The 18,866-nt window shown below is 38.9% G+C and overlaps 1 protein-coding gene across 4 annotated transcripts in view; it reads right to left on the reverse strand.

Moving 5' to 3' along the window:
* LOC125230981 (Ig-like and fibronectin type-III domain-containing protein 1) overlaps positions 1-18,866 on the reverse strand; it is a 375,479-nt gene that overhangs the window by 53,562 nt on the left and 303,051 nt on the right. For all 4 annotated transcript variants that reach the window (XM_048136304.1, XM_048136305.1, XM_048136302.1 and 1 more), the window contains 2 exons: positions 9,793-10,053; positions 9,215-9,361 (listed from right to left, as the gene is read on the reverse strand). In XM_048136304.1, coding sequence (XP_047992261.1) covers positions 9,215-9,361; positions 9,793-10,053 — 408 coding nt within the window. The remainder of the gene's footprint in view (positions 1-9,214; positions 9,362-9,792; positions 10,054-18,866) is intronic.

Genomic DNA, 18,866 nt, shown 5'->3' on the forward strand with positions numbered 1-18,866 from the left:
TCTGTGAAGCTAGGACTTGATAAGAACTTCTGAGACTTAATAAATTATCACGTGACTTAATCTCTGCGATGTGAAATATAACTACATATAATGTAATTAAATAATTAAACAACTAAAATGTAAACTAATGTTATAAATTTTATTTTCTACATTTTTTTACAAATATACACTTATACATTTAACAGAATTTTCTTTATATAACAAATAATAAATACCGATAAATGTATAATTGACTACCAAATGTAATAACAATTTAAAGTTTTTAGTTCATACTAGAAATTAATTATTGACGTATAAAATACTTTTATTTATTTATTTATTTATTTAAACTTTATTGCACAATATAAAAAAGTACAAATGGCGGACTTAATGCCAGATGGCATTCTCTACCAGTCAACCATGGGCTAAACCGAAAGATTAAGTAGGTGCAGGGTCCTAGTATAGTTAGCGTGTAATGGAAAAGAATTTAAGATACAAACAATATCCATATATGCTACATTTAAATATATATATACAGACCTAATATTATACATAAATAGGTATATAAATATACAATACATAAATATAATATAACATATACCCATTGTGAAAGATCATTGAGGGTGACTATCGAACCTTGTCAAACAGATACTTACGCAGCATGCGCTTGAAGGCGAATTTGTTCCGAGCCTGCCTAATGGTGAGAGGAAGATCGTTCCACAGCCGGATTGCCTGGATGGTGAACGAATTTGACATGAAACCTGTACGATGTCGGGGGACAATAAGTTGAAGACTACGGGAGGTTCGGAGATCCGTGCCCGAGCGCGGGGTAACAAATTTAAAATTGGATCGAAGATAATTTGGGGCTGAAGGATCAAATAATATTGAAAATAAGGTACAGAGAATGCGCAAGGATCGACGTTCACGAATAGGAAGCCAGTTCAGTTTTTTGCGAAAAGTTGAAATATGATCGTATTTTCGGAGCCCAAAGACAAACCTGATGCAATTATTGAGTAACCGATCGAACTTGGATAAGTAAGCTTGGGTGATATTGCTGTAACACACATCAGCATAATCCAGGATGGGCAGAACAAGGGCTTGGACCAGAAGGGTCTTGGTGGAGGACGGGAGAAAGTATTTAAACCTATAGAGAGATCTTAAAGTGTACGTCACTCTACGACAAACATCAGACACCTGAGGGTCCCAAGTCAAACCGCTATCCATAGTCAACCCCAGATTCTTTACTTTCGGCAAGAAAGGTATCACTACTTCTTCGTACTGGATAGGGGTCAATTGACTGGTGTCAGTCAAAGAAAGCAAGCGTGGGCTACCGAGAATGATGGCCTGACATTTAACAGGGTTCACTGCAATGCCAAAACAACGTGACCAGGTAGAAATGTTGGCCAAGTCTGCATTCAAATTGGCGACAGCTTGATCTAGATCGTCCACGCTAGCTTGAGTGTAAAGTTGCAAGTCGTCGGCATATAGATGGTAAGAACAATTGATTTTGGTAGTAATGAAATTTATAAATATTGAAAAAAGCAGAGGGGAGAGAATGCCGCCCTGTGGAACCCCAGATTGCAGTTCACACCAGTCCGAAGAAGATTTATCAGCTCGAACTAACTGATGGCGGTGTTGCATCGTCCTACTTAACTCATCGTGACCAACAGCATTAGATTTAATAGACATTATTACTTTTCGAGTTTCATCATCTGTGACCGGGGCGAAAGAGAAAGTATTATTACAACTACAAGGCAGGGCATTAATATGTGAAATACTATTAACTTTAGTACTAGGATCTAATGAACAAGGTTTGGCAAAATGTACGTTCAAGTCATTTAGTGAAAACGAAGAAGTAGAAAGAGGAAAGTTATTAGAGCTGTTGTTGGACTTTACCACTCCAATAGATTTTAGAAATTTCCAAGTCTCAGCTGAGGACGACATAGCAATGTTGTCATGAATATGTTTCCGTTTCGCTGCTCTTACCATCTGGTTACACCTGTTCCTAGCCACTTTAAAAGCCGACCAATTTTCATCACAACGATCACGCTTAAATTTACGGAACGCACGATCACGCCGCGTCATCGCAACACGGACAGCTTTGGTGATCCAAGGCGCAGGTGGGCGTTTAAGTTTAACAGTATGAATCGGCGCGTGCCTATCAAAAAGTTTTAGGATCATTGCGTTTAAGGACGCCACCGCTTCATCAACAGACGACGCCGACATGACAGAAGACCAGTCAGCCGCCTGAGAATCGCGCTCTAAGGCTTCTTTATCAAGTCTCGCAAAACTCCGCAATTGAACTGAGACACGATGCAACTTAGGGGGTCGAATACGATAACTCAGATAAATAAGGTCATGGCGCGAAAAGCCAGGGGCTGAGAATTGGCCAACCACAGTGACTCGTTCAGTGCAGGAAACGATAGCTAGGTCCAACCAGGAGTCTGATGTGTCAGTGTTGTGATGAGTAGGCAAAAGTGGAAGTACTGAAAGGTCGGCAGATTCTAGAATACTATTTAGTTTACGCGTTCTGAGACTATTTTTCATAAGGTCGGTGTTAAAATCTCCCATTATTATCTGATGCGTGTAGTCAGCGCTAAGTGGGGACAGAATAGATTCCAGATCTGTAAAGTAATCAACACTGGGTGGACAGTAAACCACTCCTAAAGCAGCTTTGGTACCAGAAATATTGACTTCCAATATTAAGTACTCCGCAGACCCAGAGAACAAAGACGGAGATGTACAAATAATTTTAAACGGGATATTACTACGGATGTAGATGGCAACACCACCGCCACCCTTACCGACACGGTCATTGCGCAATAAAACAAAACCGGGTAGACCGTAGCAAGTGGAATCAAGACCAGGTTTAAGCCAAGTTTCAGAAATAAGAATGGCGTGAACATTGCAGGAGGAAAATGTGTCCAAAAAATCATTATAGTGACTGGGCAAACTTTGTGCGTTTATGGGATACAGGCGTGATTATATGTATGTATGTATGTATATTACGTGTTTTTATTTTAATTAGATGATCGAATAAAATCTTAGCACCTACACTTCTTTTTGGCCACTCTATTATATAGGATCATTTAGTAATGTTACTTTGTTCGAAACTTGTAACTTAGTAAACTAAAGGTCACACAAGACAATTCAACTTTAAGTGTGTAATAGCCTCCGAGCCGCTCAGGGATTAGCTCAACTTTTGACATCTAGCAAATACTTCGAATTAGGCGTCAAAGGAATTGAAAAAACTTTGTGTTACGATACTAAGTTTTTTTAATTCCTTAGATGTCTAATATACTTTTTTTGTCCTTATGATAGGTAGTTCATTTTTATACGGAGTAGTTCTCTCTCTCTCGCTCTTTCTCTGTCCCTGGCCCCAGCTCGCTAGTTGGGGTAGGGTATTTGTCACTTGAAAAGTTTGTAAACTCTACAGATATTTTTTTGTAACGTTAGCAGATTAGATATCTATCTTTGGAGTGATGATAAAGATGCAGTGAAAAAATCTTGTATTCTTTTTAACTTATGCCTAACTAAAATATACTTGAAGGAACCATAAGGCCAATATTATATTGTTTGACATATGATGAATGAAGTAATTGAAACAAATGTTGTCAAACCTATGTCAATATAAACTTCTGACAGTCAATAGGTAATGTGTTGATTCCACATTTATGTGTAAATGCCTTGACAGTACGTTATTGTTAAATTCAGCTAAAATATAATTATAAATAATGTAACGACCACTCGTGGTTTAACAGATTTGTCCGTCTTTCGATGGCTAACTCTTTACTGTAACGTTTTAACTGACAATTTCTCCCGCCAGGCGGCGCCTGTGCAAGTGTCTAGGCATGTCACTGTCATTCATATGTGAGAGAGAGAAAAAACATATCTTCTCGCTCTCACGTATGAAATTCTTTATCTGTGCAATGGACTAATAGGGTGGCGCCTAGGGAATGCAATCTCGTTCTCGCGAGATCTCTTTTGTACGAGATCTCGGCCGAAAAATTGACGAGATCTCGCGAGATCAACGAGATTGAACTCGAGCATAAAAAGCTCGCGAAATGACTAGACATGTTTCTTTCCCAAGCTGTAAATGATTTATATGAACTATATATAGATGGAGTCATGGATGTTTTCTATGTATATAAGTATGTATTTATCTATTTAAGTTTGTATATCGTCGCTTAGCACCCATAGTACAAGCTTTGCTTAGTTTGGGGCTAAGTTGATCTGTGTAAGGTGTCCCCAATATTTATTTATTTATATCATTTAACTGGACTCGCCAACTCGTTAACTCAGTAGAGATCTAGAGATTGCACTCGCTTATTTCGCTCAATAATTTTACCTATCTGAGTTCGGAATGACGAATGACAGATCCAGACCGTTTCGAAATAATTCGAAGGGTATCAGCCAGGCCTATTTGCGTGATTCGCCATCATGGTATTACACATACGGCTGTGTATATATAACCATCTATTTTACGAATTTTCGTGCACAGAGTTTTGTTGGATGTCGAGAAAGCAGAAGCCTACAACAACTTCAATACGGCTGTCGTTTGTTAGGCAACCAATAACAATTTATATTTACACTCAAAAAATCAAATTATTGTATTAGGTATATATTTTTTATTTCTTTTTTAAATAGTCACACTACTTGTATTGTAATATGTTATTATTATATATTTAACGGTTTAACGTTAACGGGTTAACGGAGAAAGGTTTTCTAACCCTAACTGGCATATATATATACGAGCTTTGTAAATTTCTGAAGAGCAACAAGAATTATTTCATAACATTAGCTTCCCTCCGTGACAACCTCCGCTCTCAATACAAGTATGAATTAAAACTGCCTCAAGTTAATAATAAAATCTTTGACAAAAGCACATACATCTCTGCCATTCGAGTTTTTAATCTGCTGCCAGATGAATTAAAAATGTTAGAGGACTCCAAATTTATCCCTAGTTTAAAGAAATGGTTAATTGACAATGAATTTTATACCTTAAACTAGCTTTTACCCGCGGCTTCGCCCGCGTAATAAAAGTATTCTTATTGAAACGTTTACAAAAAATAAGATTTTCATTTGGATCCGTAGGTTTCTTTGTAGGTACATCTGTCCGCGATTATTTCGATTAAGGTAAAGCGGGGCAATTCTCGACTGGGGGAGGGGGGGGGGCATTGTAACTGATCTATTTGCTGTACGGTCAGCCAAGAAAGTGGTTTACCACTTTTCGACTATTACATATTTAAATGAAATTCTTGCAATGATTGTAGAATTGTTACACAGCGACCACAGCTTAGGTAGTAGGTACGAATATGTATGTATTTTACCTATATAAATATTTATACTGGGGAAACTTCATACAACCCACATAGCCAGTATCTCGACGCTATGGTCGGTAGGGTAAAAAGTACTTCCTTGCATTATCGCTTACAATTTTTTTCCATTTTGCTTATACTTACTGCAAACGTAAACATATAAAAGGCAAGCAAACAACGATCTTCTTACAGCACATTGAATGTAATAGTTATGACGGATGCAGGATACTCGCCAATGCCTACTTAACCCCTTCCCACTGAGCCGCCTGCATTTTACACTGCCTAGATATCGATTGCCGACCGATTATTCCGACCCCAATCCCTATTCGTATCCCCGTCCCTATGTCTATCCTTGTCCCCGTCCCCGTCCTCGTTCCGTCCCTGTCCCCGTCCCTCCCCTATCCCTATCCCCGTCCCCGTCCCCTATTCCTATCCCTATTTCTATCCCTATCTCTATCCCCATCCCCATCCCCATCAGCACCCCCGCCCCCACCCTAGCCCTTCCCTATCCCTATCCCGATCCCTATCACTATCCCTATCCCTATCCCTATCCCTATCCCTATCCCTATCCCTATCCCTATCCCTGTCCCTGTCCCTGTCCCTGTCCCTGTCCCTGTCCCTGTCCCTGTCCCTGTCCCTGTCCCTGTCCCTGTCCCTGTCCCTGTCCCTGTCCCTGTCCCTGTCCCTGTCCCTGTCCCTGTCCCTGTCCCTGTCCCTGTCCCTGTCCCTGTCCCTGTCCCTGTCCCTGTCCCTGTCCCTGTCCCTGTCCCTGTCCCTGTCCCTGTCCCTGTCCCTGTCCCTGTCCCTGTCCCTGTCCCTGTCCCTGTCCCTGTCCCTGTCCCTGTCCCTGTCCCTGTCCCTGTCCCTGTCCCTGTCCCTGTCCCTGTCCCTGTCCCTGTCCCTGTCCCTGTCCCTGTCCCTGTCCCTGTCCCTGTCCCTGTCCCTGTCCCTGTCCCTGTCCCTGTCCCTGTCCCTGTCCCTGTCCCTGTCCCTGTCCCTGTCCCTGTCCCTGTCCCTGTCCCTGTCCCTGTCCCTGTCCCTGTCCCTATCCCTATCCCTATCCCTATCCCTATCCCTATCCCTTCCCTATCCCTATCCCTAACCCTGACCCTATCCCGTTCCTGTCCCTGTCCCTGTCCCTGACCCTGTCCCTGTCCCTGTCCTTGCCCCTGTCAAATTATCATGCTTGGAGGTGAACTTTGAAAAACCTTTCTTAGTGCTCCTCTAAGGAACTTCCGTGTCAATTTGAAATCTCTTGAACCAGAAGTAAAGATAAAAACTAAACCTATACTTATGGCTATTTTGGATATTTTAACCCCATTGCACAACAACAGGGGAGAAAATTTCTTTTGCACCTCATTAGATTTTAAAATCGTTGTATTTATCGTGATCAGCGACCCGATAAACCATAAAAACGATACCCATATTGTGTTTTTGACTTTACCCCCTTTGCACCCCTTTAGGGGTCAAATTTTCAAAAAAACCTGAAACATGTATTTAGTCATATGTCTTTAGGAATCCTCCTGTGAATTTTCGAATAAAATAGTCAAACTAATCTTGTTTCCCCATACAAACTTTGAACCCCCATTTCACCCTTTTAAAAGGAGAATTTTGAAAAATCCTTTCTTAGTGCTCCTCTACGCCATATAAGGAACCTATGTGCCAAATTTGAAATTTCTAGGACCAGCGGTTTCGGCTGTGTGTTGATATGTCAGTTAGTCAGTCAGTCAGTTTCTTCTTTTATATATATTTTTGATATAATTTAAACCCCATTGCACTACAACAGGGGAGAAGGTACTTCACTTCCGCCTCGTTAGATTTTAAAAGCGTATTTATCGTGATCAGCGACCCGATTAGTCATAAAAACGATTCCCATATTGTTTTTTTTACTTTATCACCCCCTTTTCACCCTTTTAGGGGTTAAATTTTCAAAAAACCTGAAACACGTCTTTAGTCATATGTTTTTAGGATCTCTCCTGTGAAGTTTCGAATAAAACAGTGAAACTAACATTGTTTCCCCATACAAACTTTGAATCCCCATTTGACCCCCTTAGGAGGCGAATTTTGAAAAATCCTGTCTTAGTGCTCCTCTACACTATATAAGGAACCTACGTGCCAAATTTAACATCTCTAGGACCAGCGGTTTCGGCTGTGCGTTGATATGTCAGTCAGTCAGTCAACATCTTTTATATATTTTTTTGATATTTAAACCCCATTGCACCACAACAGGGGAGAAGGTATTTCACTTCCGCCTCGTTAGATTTTAAAAACGTCGTATTTATCATGATCAGCGACCCGATAAACCATAAAAACGATACCCATATTGATATTTTGACTTTATCACCCCCTTTTCACCCTTTTAGGGGTTAAATTTTCAAAAAACCTGAAACACGTATTCAGTCATATGTCTTAAGGAATCTTCCTGTGAACTTTCGAATAAAATAGTCAAACTAATCTTGTTTCCCCATACAAACTTTGAACCCCCATTTGACCCCCTTAGGAGGTGAATTTTGTAAAATCCTTTCTTAGTGCTCCTCTACACTATATAAGGAACCTACGTGCCAAATTTGAAAGCTCTAGGACCAGCGGTTTCGGCTGTGCGTTGATATGTCAGTCAGTCAGTCAGTCAGTCAGTCAGTCAGTCAGTCAGTCAGTCAGTCAGTCAGTCAGTCAGTCAGTCAGTCAGTCAGTCAGTCAGCTTCTTCTTTTATATATTTAGAAGACTTCTTTGAAAGATATGACTGATAATTATGATTCGCCATGACATGATTGCTAAATTTGCTAATAATGTATACCTAGTATAGTTTTTTAGCTTTAAGTGATAATTGTATACCCGAATTGGGTCACCGTTGTAACCTACAAATGTAATGAATTAACACCTGTGTAACACGGTTGAACAATAAAGAACTATCTATCTATCTAACGACCGGTCTGGCCTAGTCAACTAGTCATAATTAATTGAGTAGAGTTAATGTTTTTATGTGGGTATATTTAGGTAATGATGGTAGGGATAACCTTGATTTTTATAATGTTAAATTTTTATCCTTTCATCAATAAAGGCATACGTTGCGGATTTTATAAGTAGTCTCTACTGTGTACTTGTTCGCGGTTGGCATGACAACGATTTCGAATTTGGCACGCTTCTACTCATTCATGAATAATTTTATATTATTTTCTTACATAATAATCTATACTTCAAAGTTTTAAAAATATAGGTATTGTGAGTAGTGAGGTACATAATTTATGTTAAACAATGTAAATACATCAAAAAAATATGAAAAAATAGTCAAGATAAATATTTGTTTCATAATAGCAATCATTCTTATTATTGTTATCCTTATTCATTGCTATATTGTGATTATTTACAAGAAGAAACACACAAACCGGCCAATCTCGCGAGATCTCGAAATTGGCGAGATCTCGCGAGATTGGTTTCATGAATTCCCGAGATCTCGCCTGGGCCCCAATCTCGTCGAGATTGCATTCCCTAGTGGCGCCATCTGTCATAACCTTTGAGTGTGCCTCCTCATTGGGAATTATTTTACCTGTCAGCCTATGGAAGCTTCTGACCGGCGGTTCCGTGTTGAGTTCACACATGTACAGGCCAGCGTCGGGCGCCTTTACCAACGTGTACACTACAGCCTTTGCTTTAAATTTAAAACTCATAGGTTATCTATAAGTTGGCACCTAGTGGACGTATTACCCATCCAGATTTCCAGTTAGTGCATGAAGGCTGGCATAGATGGCAGTGCAATTAACGCTATTGGCCATATTGGCAATGTGCGTGACAGAGTGTCACTGATTGTCATAAATACACGTTATCTATTATGGGACTAGCGGCGGTCGTTGGAACTAATTTAAAAGCCGACAAAATGAGGGCAGCACCAGTCGTGCACGTAGCGTATACAAGTTTTTACCTGTCAATCTATGGAAGCTTCTGACCGGCGGTTCCGTGTTGAGTTCACACATGTACAGGCCGGCGTCGGACGCTTTAACCGACTTGATGACTAGGGCCCACACGTCGCCGCCTTTGGCGATGCCTGGGCCTTGGAGCGGCTCTTCAGCTGTTGAAATAAAAAATAGTTAAATCACTTGGAAAATAAAATAAACAGACCACTATTAATATTTATAAATAAACAAACAGACACTTTAAGTTCTCGCGTTTTGTACACATTTTTTTAAAGACACACACTGACTGGATTGAGTTGCATAAACCCAAAGTTCTCTCCACCGAGCGTCATTATTAGCCTCGGATCGTGAGAGAAATTAAATAACATCCTAAAACTTTCAATAGAGAGGAGGGGTACATGTTGTCGTCAAGATGGTGACCATTGATTCAGATGTTGAAAGTTGAAACCAAGAGATTTATCTTCGGACCAGTGCGCGGATACTGTGAGTGTTGTGTGTCTTGCGGTGGACAAGAAACATTAAACAAATACGGGTAGATTAATTTTATTTGCCAATAATATATAATCAGTAGATAAATTTTACTTACAGTCATCGTGTAACACACGTACTCTGTCGTCTCTAGTAACTCTAACGCCGCCAGCGGTCAACAACTGTCGGTCGCTCGCTCTCCTCCATAATACTGGTTTTCCCTTAGCGCCTAGTACTACGCAAGTGAGTAACGCGTCCTCTCCGCTCCGCACCGCGACGCCACCAGAGGGCGCTCGCATCCAAGCTTCTTTGGGCTCCTCTTCTTGTGAACTGCCAGTGGATGTGCTGCTGGCACTTTCTACTGATTCGCCCTTCAAGTCTGTGGAAGAAAGAAAGTAAGTATTATTGATTGTTACTGAGTAAACGACTTTGATTGCTATAAAGTATAAAAGTACTCTTACTGAATGCCTACTGTAAATTTCAATCGAACATTTTACGGCCGTTTTATTTTCGAATTAATTGGGTTAGTTGTGTTTCGAAATCGTCCCGCTTAGTACGATGTTCAAAATTGCAGCTCATACAAAAAAGGCTTACCGAAACACCATGTAACGTTTTTTATTCTCAAATTACATCAAGGGCTTTGAACAAAAATAAGTGGTCAACGTCAGTCTCTTTCTTAAAATTTAATTCATTTCAACACCATCGGTTTCTGTGAATATTTAATAAATAGTCTCAGTGCCTCTGCTGTTTTTGTATCCGTACATATATGAAAAACAAACTGCTAAAAAAATAACAAAAGATACTCAAAGCAACATGATCCCTCGACACAAAATAAAAATTGAATATCTGGAAAATTTTCTCCGACCGTTCTAAAACTATACCATCGTCCTAAAAGCACGATATAATATCCTTGTGAATACACAAGTACTGTACTCAGCACGATTCCCTCGATTTTATAACAGCTTTAAGACCCATTAAACATGAGAGTACTTGGAGGCCTATTCTTATTTAAAAAAAAAATATCAGTATAATATTGTAAATCAAAAACAGTGAAGTTTAAGAGCAGTTTCACATTATCTAATAAAATTTAATATAAAGAAGCAAAAAGTTATTCATTATTTATATTTAAAAGGACTCGGTTTCTAAGGTCGATCATCATCTAAAAATTCTAAAATAGGAGGACATAGATGATAGAGGCTGGCAACCTGTCACTGAAATGTCACAATTTGGATTTCTTTCAACCCCTTTTTGCCAAGAGTGGCACTAAAACCTCGTAGTTCATGTGCTCTGCCTACCGCTTTATGGGATACAGGCGTGACATGTATGTATGTATATATTAGAAGTTTTACCCAAGACTGGGACAATATGACAGCTTCCAACAAGGGATTGGTCCATCGAGTAGATTGGATTTACACGGACCAATAACTTCGCTCGAAATGCGTTGCCAAATGACTGGTAGAGAATGCCTTAAGGCATTAAGTTCGCCTATTGTACGTTGTATTTCTTTGTGAAATAAAGATTTAATAAATAAATAAATGACTCGTATCTATCTATGGTAATCAGGTACCAATCAGCACAAATTATTGTAAAAAGCCAAAACCAACTTAACAAGTTTTGAGACCAGAATCGGGTTATTGGGCTAAGTAAACTGGTCAACTATTATAAGTTCGAATGGCCGACAGAGGTTTAAAAGGCCATTCGAAGGCAGGGAGCGGTGGATAAAAACCCCATTTTACCCTCAGAGGCTTCTGCGGGAATATAAATGTCAAAAAGCAAGTTATAGGGTTGGGCGCCTCTGTGTATTGATTTTCAACGTTAGTAATGAAAGATTCAAGATCGGGGAAGGAGGATCGGAGGAATGCCGTTTTGTCATAACCAAACTAAAATGGAGTTGAGCGGGACATATTGCTAAGCAGAGTGATGGCAGATGGACTAGAATGTTAACGGAATGGTGGCCGCTTACAGATGTAAGAAGCGCTTGGCATCCGTTGGCTCGTTGGGTGACGCAAACGCTCACGAAATGCTCACGAAACGAAACTCAGGTAGATATCTATCTCTATCACTCGTGCGTATTGGCGTGACAGAGCCCGACTACCTTTCGCGGTGTTTCGTTTTCGTTTCGTATCGCAGAAATGCCTTTCGGCTACGGGGCCTAAATGAGACTAGCTCAGGACTGGGACAAGTGGCGTACTAGAAGGGAGGCCTATGCTCAGCAGTGGGCGATCATCATTCTCTTGCCCTTATCCCAATCACTTGGGGTTGGCGCAGCATGTCTTTCTCTTCCATACACTCTATGCTCAGCAGTGGGCGATAAAGGGCCGATAATGTATCATGATGACGATGATGTATATAATATGTATATTGATTTGATTGGTTTAGTGATTTCTTGAAAGGATTGCATTTGTTTTAACGTTTTGGGGTGGGAGCAGCGAAATTTATTGACAATTGTGGAGCTGGATTGTTGCCAAAGGATAGGAAATGGATGTATGTGGGTTCGAAGTAAAATCCCGACTAAGTATACCTACCTATTGTTATTAAACATGGTTAGATGAACGAGAATAAATTGAATGAGAAACAATCAGTGTTAGCAATGAAACCACAAAACATCATCATCAACATATCAGCCCTTTATCGCCCACTGCTGAGCATAGGCCTCTCTTCTAGTACGCCACTTGTCCCGGTCCTGGGCTAGTCTCATCCAGTCGTAACCCGCAATTTTCCGGATGTCGTCCACCCAACGAGCTAACGGATGCCAAGCGCTTCTTACATCTGTGAGCGGCCACCATCCCGTTAACCATAAAACAACTCAATAGCCTTCCGGTATGATTAGGGAACTTGTATAAGTAGTACCTAAATAAATTTATCTATTATATTATTATATTATGTATTTGTCTTGATTCTCACCGACATTGACCTATATCTACAGATAGCGAAAGTTACAAGAATAGATGATGATGATGGCAGCACCAGTCTCTCTAGCTATATCGTAAACCTGTAAAGGTTTCGTATAGGAGGTGCAAGCACCTACTGTTTGCCCTTAGAGTTGGTAAAATAGCTTCTTTGGAATGGCACCCAGGATATTCAATAAAATACCGTCTGAAATAAGAAACCTTCATTTTCATCAATTTAAAAAGCAATTGGTTGCATATTTAATTGAAAAACGTTTTTACTCCATTAAAGAGTTCTTAGATGCCGCCTAATTGTAAATAATATGAATATGAACTAATTATAAATGTTTTTTTTTTTTATGAAACCTGAATATAATTACACTTTATTTAAAATTAATAATTATGATATTTAAAGAATAATTTTTATATAAGCAAGTGACTTGATTTTATGACATGCATGCATTAATATTTCTATGCCGTATGTGGCAGGATGTGCTGATCAAAAAAATGTATTACCAACCTACAATGTACCACATTCTAAGAAATAAAATATTTGATTGATTGATTGATTGATTGATTGATTGAAAGACGCCTAGTCTTACAAAGATGACATATAGAAGAGAAATTTCGACGGCTTCCGCTGTGGCGAGGTGGCCTAGGGGTTCATGGCGTTACCCCGGATTGCTAAAGACGCCGGTTCGAATCCAGCCTTCACCACTGGTGGTGCTCGTCATTTTTTCTTTAATATATGACATCTTATTTCGATTTTTTATTACAAGAAACTTATAAAAAGGAGACGAATCTGACTGGAAGCCTTCTTGAGCTTACCGTGAGAGTCAGCCAATCTGTGTAAGAATGTCCTTATTTATTTATTTATTAAGTTCATCAAGACTTCACTACTTGTAAGAGCCGTTGACCATTTCAGTTTCAATGAGAATTCCGAAATTCCTAAAAAGTAAAAATCGCTCCCCGCTTAAACAGGCTCCCGCCCACCCTCATTAGAATTCTGCGCGCTCGCGGCCAGGATGAAGAAATCAACGCAAATTGACCGCTACGGGCCCAATTTTCCACATATTTCTCCACGAATCAATTTCTATGTGCTTTTAAGGGTTCCGCTAAGTGGTTCTGCTTAAAGATAAGAATACAAAGAAGAATATTAAGAAGTAAGGCTCTTCTTAATATTCTTCTTTGTAGATACGAGTCATCTTAAGCATACCTCGGACACTGGCGATCAAATATATGAAAGAGGAGCGTTCCTAGCACACAGTCTTTTGCTCGTGTAGGCGAACGCGTACCATGCTTGTACGAGTATGACTGAAATATGACAGATCGCCTGTTCGCGTTTTTGACACGCGGTAACTGTGAGGTAACCGAGAGGGGGTGGGCGGCACAAGGGACAAAAGTATTACGGGACTAAGAAAATTAGTGAGTATGAGTATGAATATGAATTAAAGTTTAGTTTTAATATCGACTCCATAGTTTTCTTTCATCTTACCATGCGAAAAATAATCCGAGGCCTGATTATTATAATGGGATATTCTTTTAACATTTTAACTGGGACGCAATAAATAATACGACGTAAAAACGAAGCATGTATAACATGGCTACATAGTTATATCAAAATTAGAAGATTTAAATAGATTCAAATATTTTCATTGACAGCGCGACCACAAGCAAGGTCTGTTACCGACGCATCTACAAAGACATAATACCGAACTAGATTTGCTTTGAACTCCACACATTTACAGAGCTCAGTGAGTCCTGATTCCATTCAAGCACAGATACTAACTTGTACTTTAATGCTTAGCTATAGAGTGTAGACTGAATGAAATCAAATACACATACGTTACTCGGTACCTAGCTAACGTAGCAATCGTTTGCGCTTTGTAAGCGTATCGCAGCTATCTCTCCCTATCGCTCTTCTGCAGTAACGTGACAGAGACAGACTGCGTTTAGATCGCCACGTAACGTCAACGATTGTCACTTCGGCTAGGCAAGCTGGTAGGACTACATTTCAGCATTCGATACAGACTAGTATGGGGATTATATCGTGGAACGTTCCAGATTCTGGTCACTAAACGTGTAATTGAGCGAGCTAGCTGTCATGATCAGATTTAGGGCTACAGATCAATGGGTAAATGGAACGCGGTACAAAAATAGTAGTGTGTCTGATAAATGATGTAGGACGAAGTTGAAAGTTCTTGAACAGTTTTGCCGGCGTATTATGATTCCAATTTTATCACTTATCTAGGTGGATAAAGCATCCGTCACGCTTTGGCAAGTATGTCAGTGTGAGAGTGACAGTTGTCTTATCCACGTGGATGAGTGATAAAATTGTAAGCATGATACGCCGGCTGAAATGTCTAAGAGAGTAAAGCTTGAGTAAAAAATTGTACCTATTATATATTTCAATATACCGGGACATATTAATTATAGTTAAATTTAGTATAATACATTACTAAAATCCTACTCTAAATACATTTGCATGCTGTATGAAGACAGCTGGAAAAGGTGGAACTATATCTAACATAATATTAAGACATGTAACTAACCCTTTTTCTGCAAATAAATATATCTTATCTTATCTTATCTTATCTTATACATACATCGTGATTTCTGTCAAGCTCCTTATATTTTGACGTAGGTACATATTTCCATGCATCATGATCATCATCATCATCATCATTGGCCCTAACGTCTATTGCAAACGGTTTATGGTGTTGTAATAACAATATATGAGGTTCAGTGATGAGGATGGGCAGCGTCACGGGAGTGTGGTGTACTCAGATGATAGACACGAGTAGTAGGTCTTATCGTGTGAAGGGATCATAAGTTACAGTTACAGTGTAACATTCGAGAGGCACCTTTTTTGGTGACTTAATAGACCGATGCGAGACCGACATAGTCTACCGCAGGACTGACAAGAGAAGTTTGCGGAAAACGGGGCTGTCTCTTATCAGCAAGTGCAGCAAACCATGTCTCATGACAAATTCTGCGACCTTCCATCACTCATGATCATGATCGCATCATGATCATAGGTAACCAAAATTAAAAATGTAATCACGGATAATATCTCGACCATACTAATGAAACTAACCGTAAATATTTGAAAATATTACTATAGTTTTATTACTTCGTCATTTCCTATATTTTCTTAAATTAAAACGGAAAACTCCGACGAACGTCATTTAGTTCGTGGTTTAAGCGATTTTTCAGACTTTACCTCAGCGGTTTACAAACAAAAGTTCCGCGGTCAGTTTGCAAGCAACCCCTAACTTAGATGCGGAACAAAATAACTTTTTGTTTCGCCCCGACTTTAGAAAACTGCCGCGTTGTTAGGAATAGTAAAGATGATTTCATAACCACAGGCTTATTTATTTTAGGAGTTTTGGTGAAAAGAAATATATGATAATCGTATGCTCTATTTTGATGATTTATATTCCATATTTAAAAATATTTTAAGCGGGTTACTCACGTATTAAGTCGATATAGCGTTCGACATGTGTCGATCCAATTTCGAACGCTATATCGACTTAATACGTGAGTAACCCGCTTAAAATATTTTTAAATATGTATGAGTCTCACGGGAGTTTTATAGTTAAGATTTATATTCCTGCAAAAGAGCAGTAATCGGCTTCCGTCAGCAGTAAAAAATATTTGATAAATTCTAAAATACCTTTATTAATGAACACAAATGAATTCGTAAATGGCGCAGTTGGTAGGATCACCGAGTATTTTTTACTTTTTATTTACATACATAGTTTTTCCCATCACGGAACAATAGTGTTCCGGACCTTTGGGAGGCGTGCGCGGGGCCGAAGCCAACGCGTAGAGGCCCTTTTGATACTTTAATGAAATGTAATAGGTACACCGAGCGGGTGTTGCCCTTGCCCGTATCATGGGACACACGCAGAGGCAACACCCGCCAGGGTGTAAGGACTATTTGAGAGTTAATGGAACCTAAAATGAACTGGGCTATTGGATGAATGTGATGGACTAAATACTGGGCTATCTATGGGATAAAAAACCGGACGCCTGCCTAATAAAACGGTATCCAATTTTATTTCTGGCAGACGGTGACTCGTCCCCACAAGATGGGCCCCCACAAAAAGCGACATCCAAGATGGTTCAAGGGCAACAGCGGAGTGAGAACTCAAGGGTGTCGAGAGGTGTACACCGCTTTCTGCTCAGTGGCCGTTAAGCCACACATACATAGTTATTATTAGTTGCATGCTAAATTAAAAGGTAAATAAGTTTTGTCTTTAAATAAAATATAAGAATCTAACGTCACTGTGTCTTTCAGAACTTTCATATTAAGTATGAAATTTATTTATTTTATAATTTTTATGTTGCTTATCGAGATTTTAGTTTTAATTTCGATAGTTTTGATTACTTAAAATAACTGAAAAAACCATTTTAACTCACCTAAACACAAAGAACCAATTGCTTAATTTAAAGATGGTCTAAGAACTATTAAACAATATGAACAACAGAGGTAAACTCCTATAAAATTCTTAAGAAACAATTAAGTGAATATAATAATTTAAACATATGTTTCGATCCAATTTCGAACGCTATATCGACTTAATAGTTTCAGCAACAGAGGTAAAATACACTCTCGGTCTCACTAATAGAGGGAAATGTGACTATAAAATCGAAAAGATCTACAATGAAGAATCTTATATTGACCGGTATATAGACCGTGATTACCTTTTGACTTCGATTGTGACGCAGTTGCATGCATCATGTTCACGGAAAACGGTGAGTTTGCGTCTGGTCAATATCCATACTAATATTATAAATGCGAAAGTGTCTGTTTGTTTGACGGCAAAACGGAGCGACAAATTGACTTGATTTTTTAAGTGGAGATAGTTGAAGGGATGGCGAATGACATAGGCTACTTTTTGTCTCTTTCTAACGCGAGCGAAGCCGCGGGCAAAAGCTAGGTTATATTATAAGTCTAATGAAAATAACCGGGAATTATTCAAAATTCTTATATATTATTAGATATACCTATGTAGGTAATATACATATTTATTAGGATCGGTCAATTCCTTACAAAATGATCGTGAAAATAAAGCAAGGAATCATGAAACATCGCATAATAATGTTTCAAACCTCATTCTCACATGGAAATAGCGCACTCTGAAGCTAAATACATTAAAAGGCTGACGAAACGCGAAAGATACAATCCAATTTGGGGAATCTAGGTCATTTTTGATATACAAAAATATTTCTGTGAAGTTTTTTTCTTATTTATGGAACACGAAAATAAACATTTATTGGAAAAAGCACATGAGAATTTAGAAAAATCTTTTGTATAGTATTTAAGTCTGAATAACAATCCTATCCTACCTATTTTTTAACCGCCGCACCCAAATCTCAAGGAAGGTGTTTCTCAATTCGTCTATTTTTTTTTATGTTTGTTCAACGATATCTCCGTCGTTACTGGACCGAATTTGAGAAAAAAATTTTTTTGATCAAATGTATGTGGATACAAATTGGTCCCATTTTTATCAGAACATTGTTCTGATGATGGGATCCTGGAGAAATCGAGGAAACTCCTCAAACCTTAACGGTATACGTATATTCATTAAATTTGTATTTCCATCAAATAATCAAAGATTTATATTAAAAGCAGTTTTAAAAATTACCTACACATTTCTCTTTCACCAGAACCCCAAAAGCGGCGGTTTTTTTCCTTAAAAATTATTACCATATATATTGATGGACGACATGTCAATTTTCAAAGATCTGTTAGGCCTCCGTGTTTTAGTTTGACAGAGTGGCTGGACCGTGTTCCAGAAAGTCACAAGTTCGAGTCTTACTGTAGATGTAAATATTTCCATTTTTTCTTTAATTTAATATTTACAGAATATATATTTAGGTATTTGTATACCTATCTTATTTTGTAACCATAAATCAGAGAAAACTTGTTACATTTTCTGTATATGCTACAGAATTTGATATAAATCATATTCTGTAGCTTTAGTAAAATATTTACATAAACTTGAAACGTGACTTTCTCCCGCAGGTTTTGATGAAATTTTTGATTGAATATGCGCTCCGGATTTTAGTAGCGCTGTGCTTTTAAATAACTTTGTTTAAAAAAATGTGATGGAACTATTTTTTAACCCCCGACGCAAAAATGACGGGGTGTTATAAGTTTGACGTGTCTGTGTGTGTGTGTCTGTCTGTCTGTTTGTCTGTTTGTCTGTCTGTGTGTGTGTCTGTCTGTGGCATCGTAGCTCTCGAACGGATGAACCGATTTCGATTTAGTTTTTTTTTGTTTGAAAGCTGAGTT

The sequence above is a fragment of the Leguminivora glycinivorella genome, chromosome 11 (genome assembly GCF_023078275.1).
Source record: "Leguminivora glycinivorella isolate SPB_JAAS2020 chromosome 11, LegGlyc_1.1, whole genome shotgun sequence".
In the NCBI taxonomy this organism is placed as follows: Eukaryota; Metazoa; Arthropoda; class Insecta; order Lepidoptera; family Tortricidae; genus Leguminivora; species Leguminivora glycinivorella.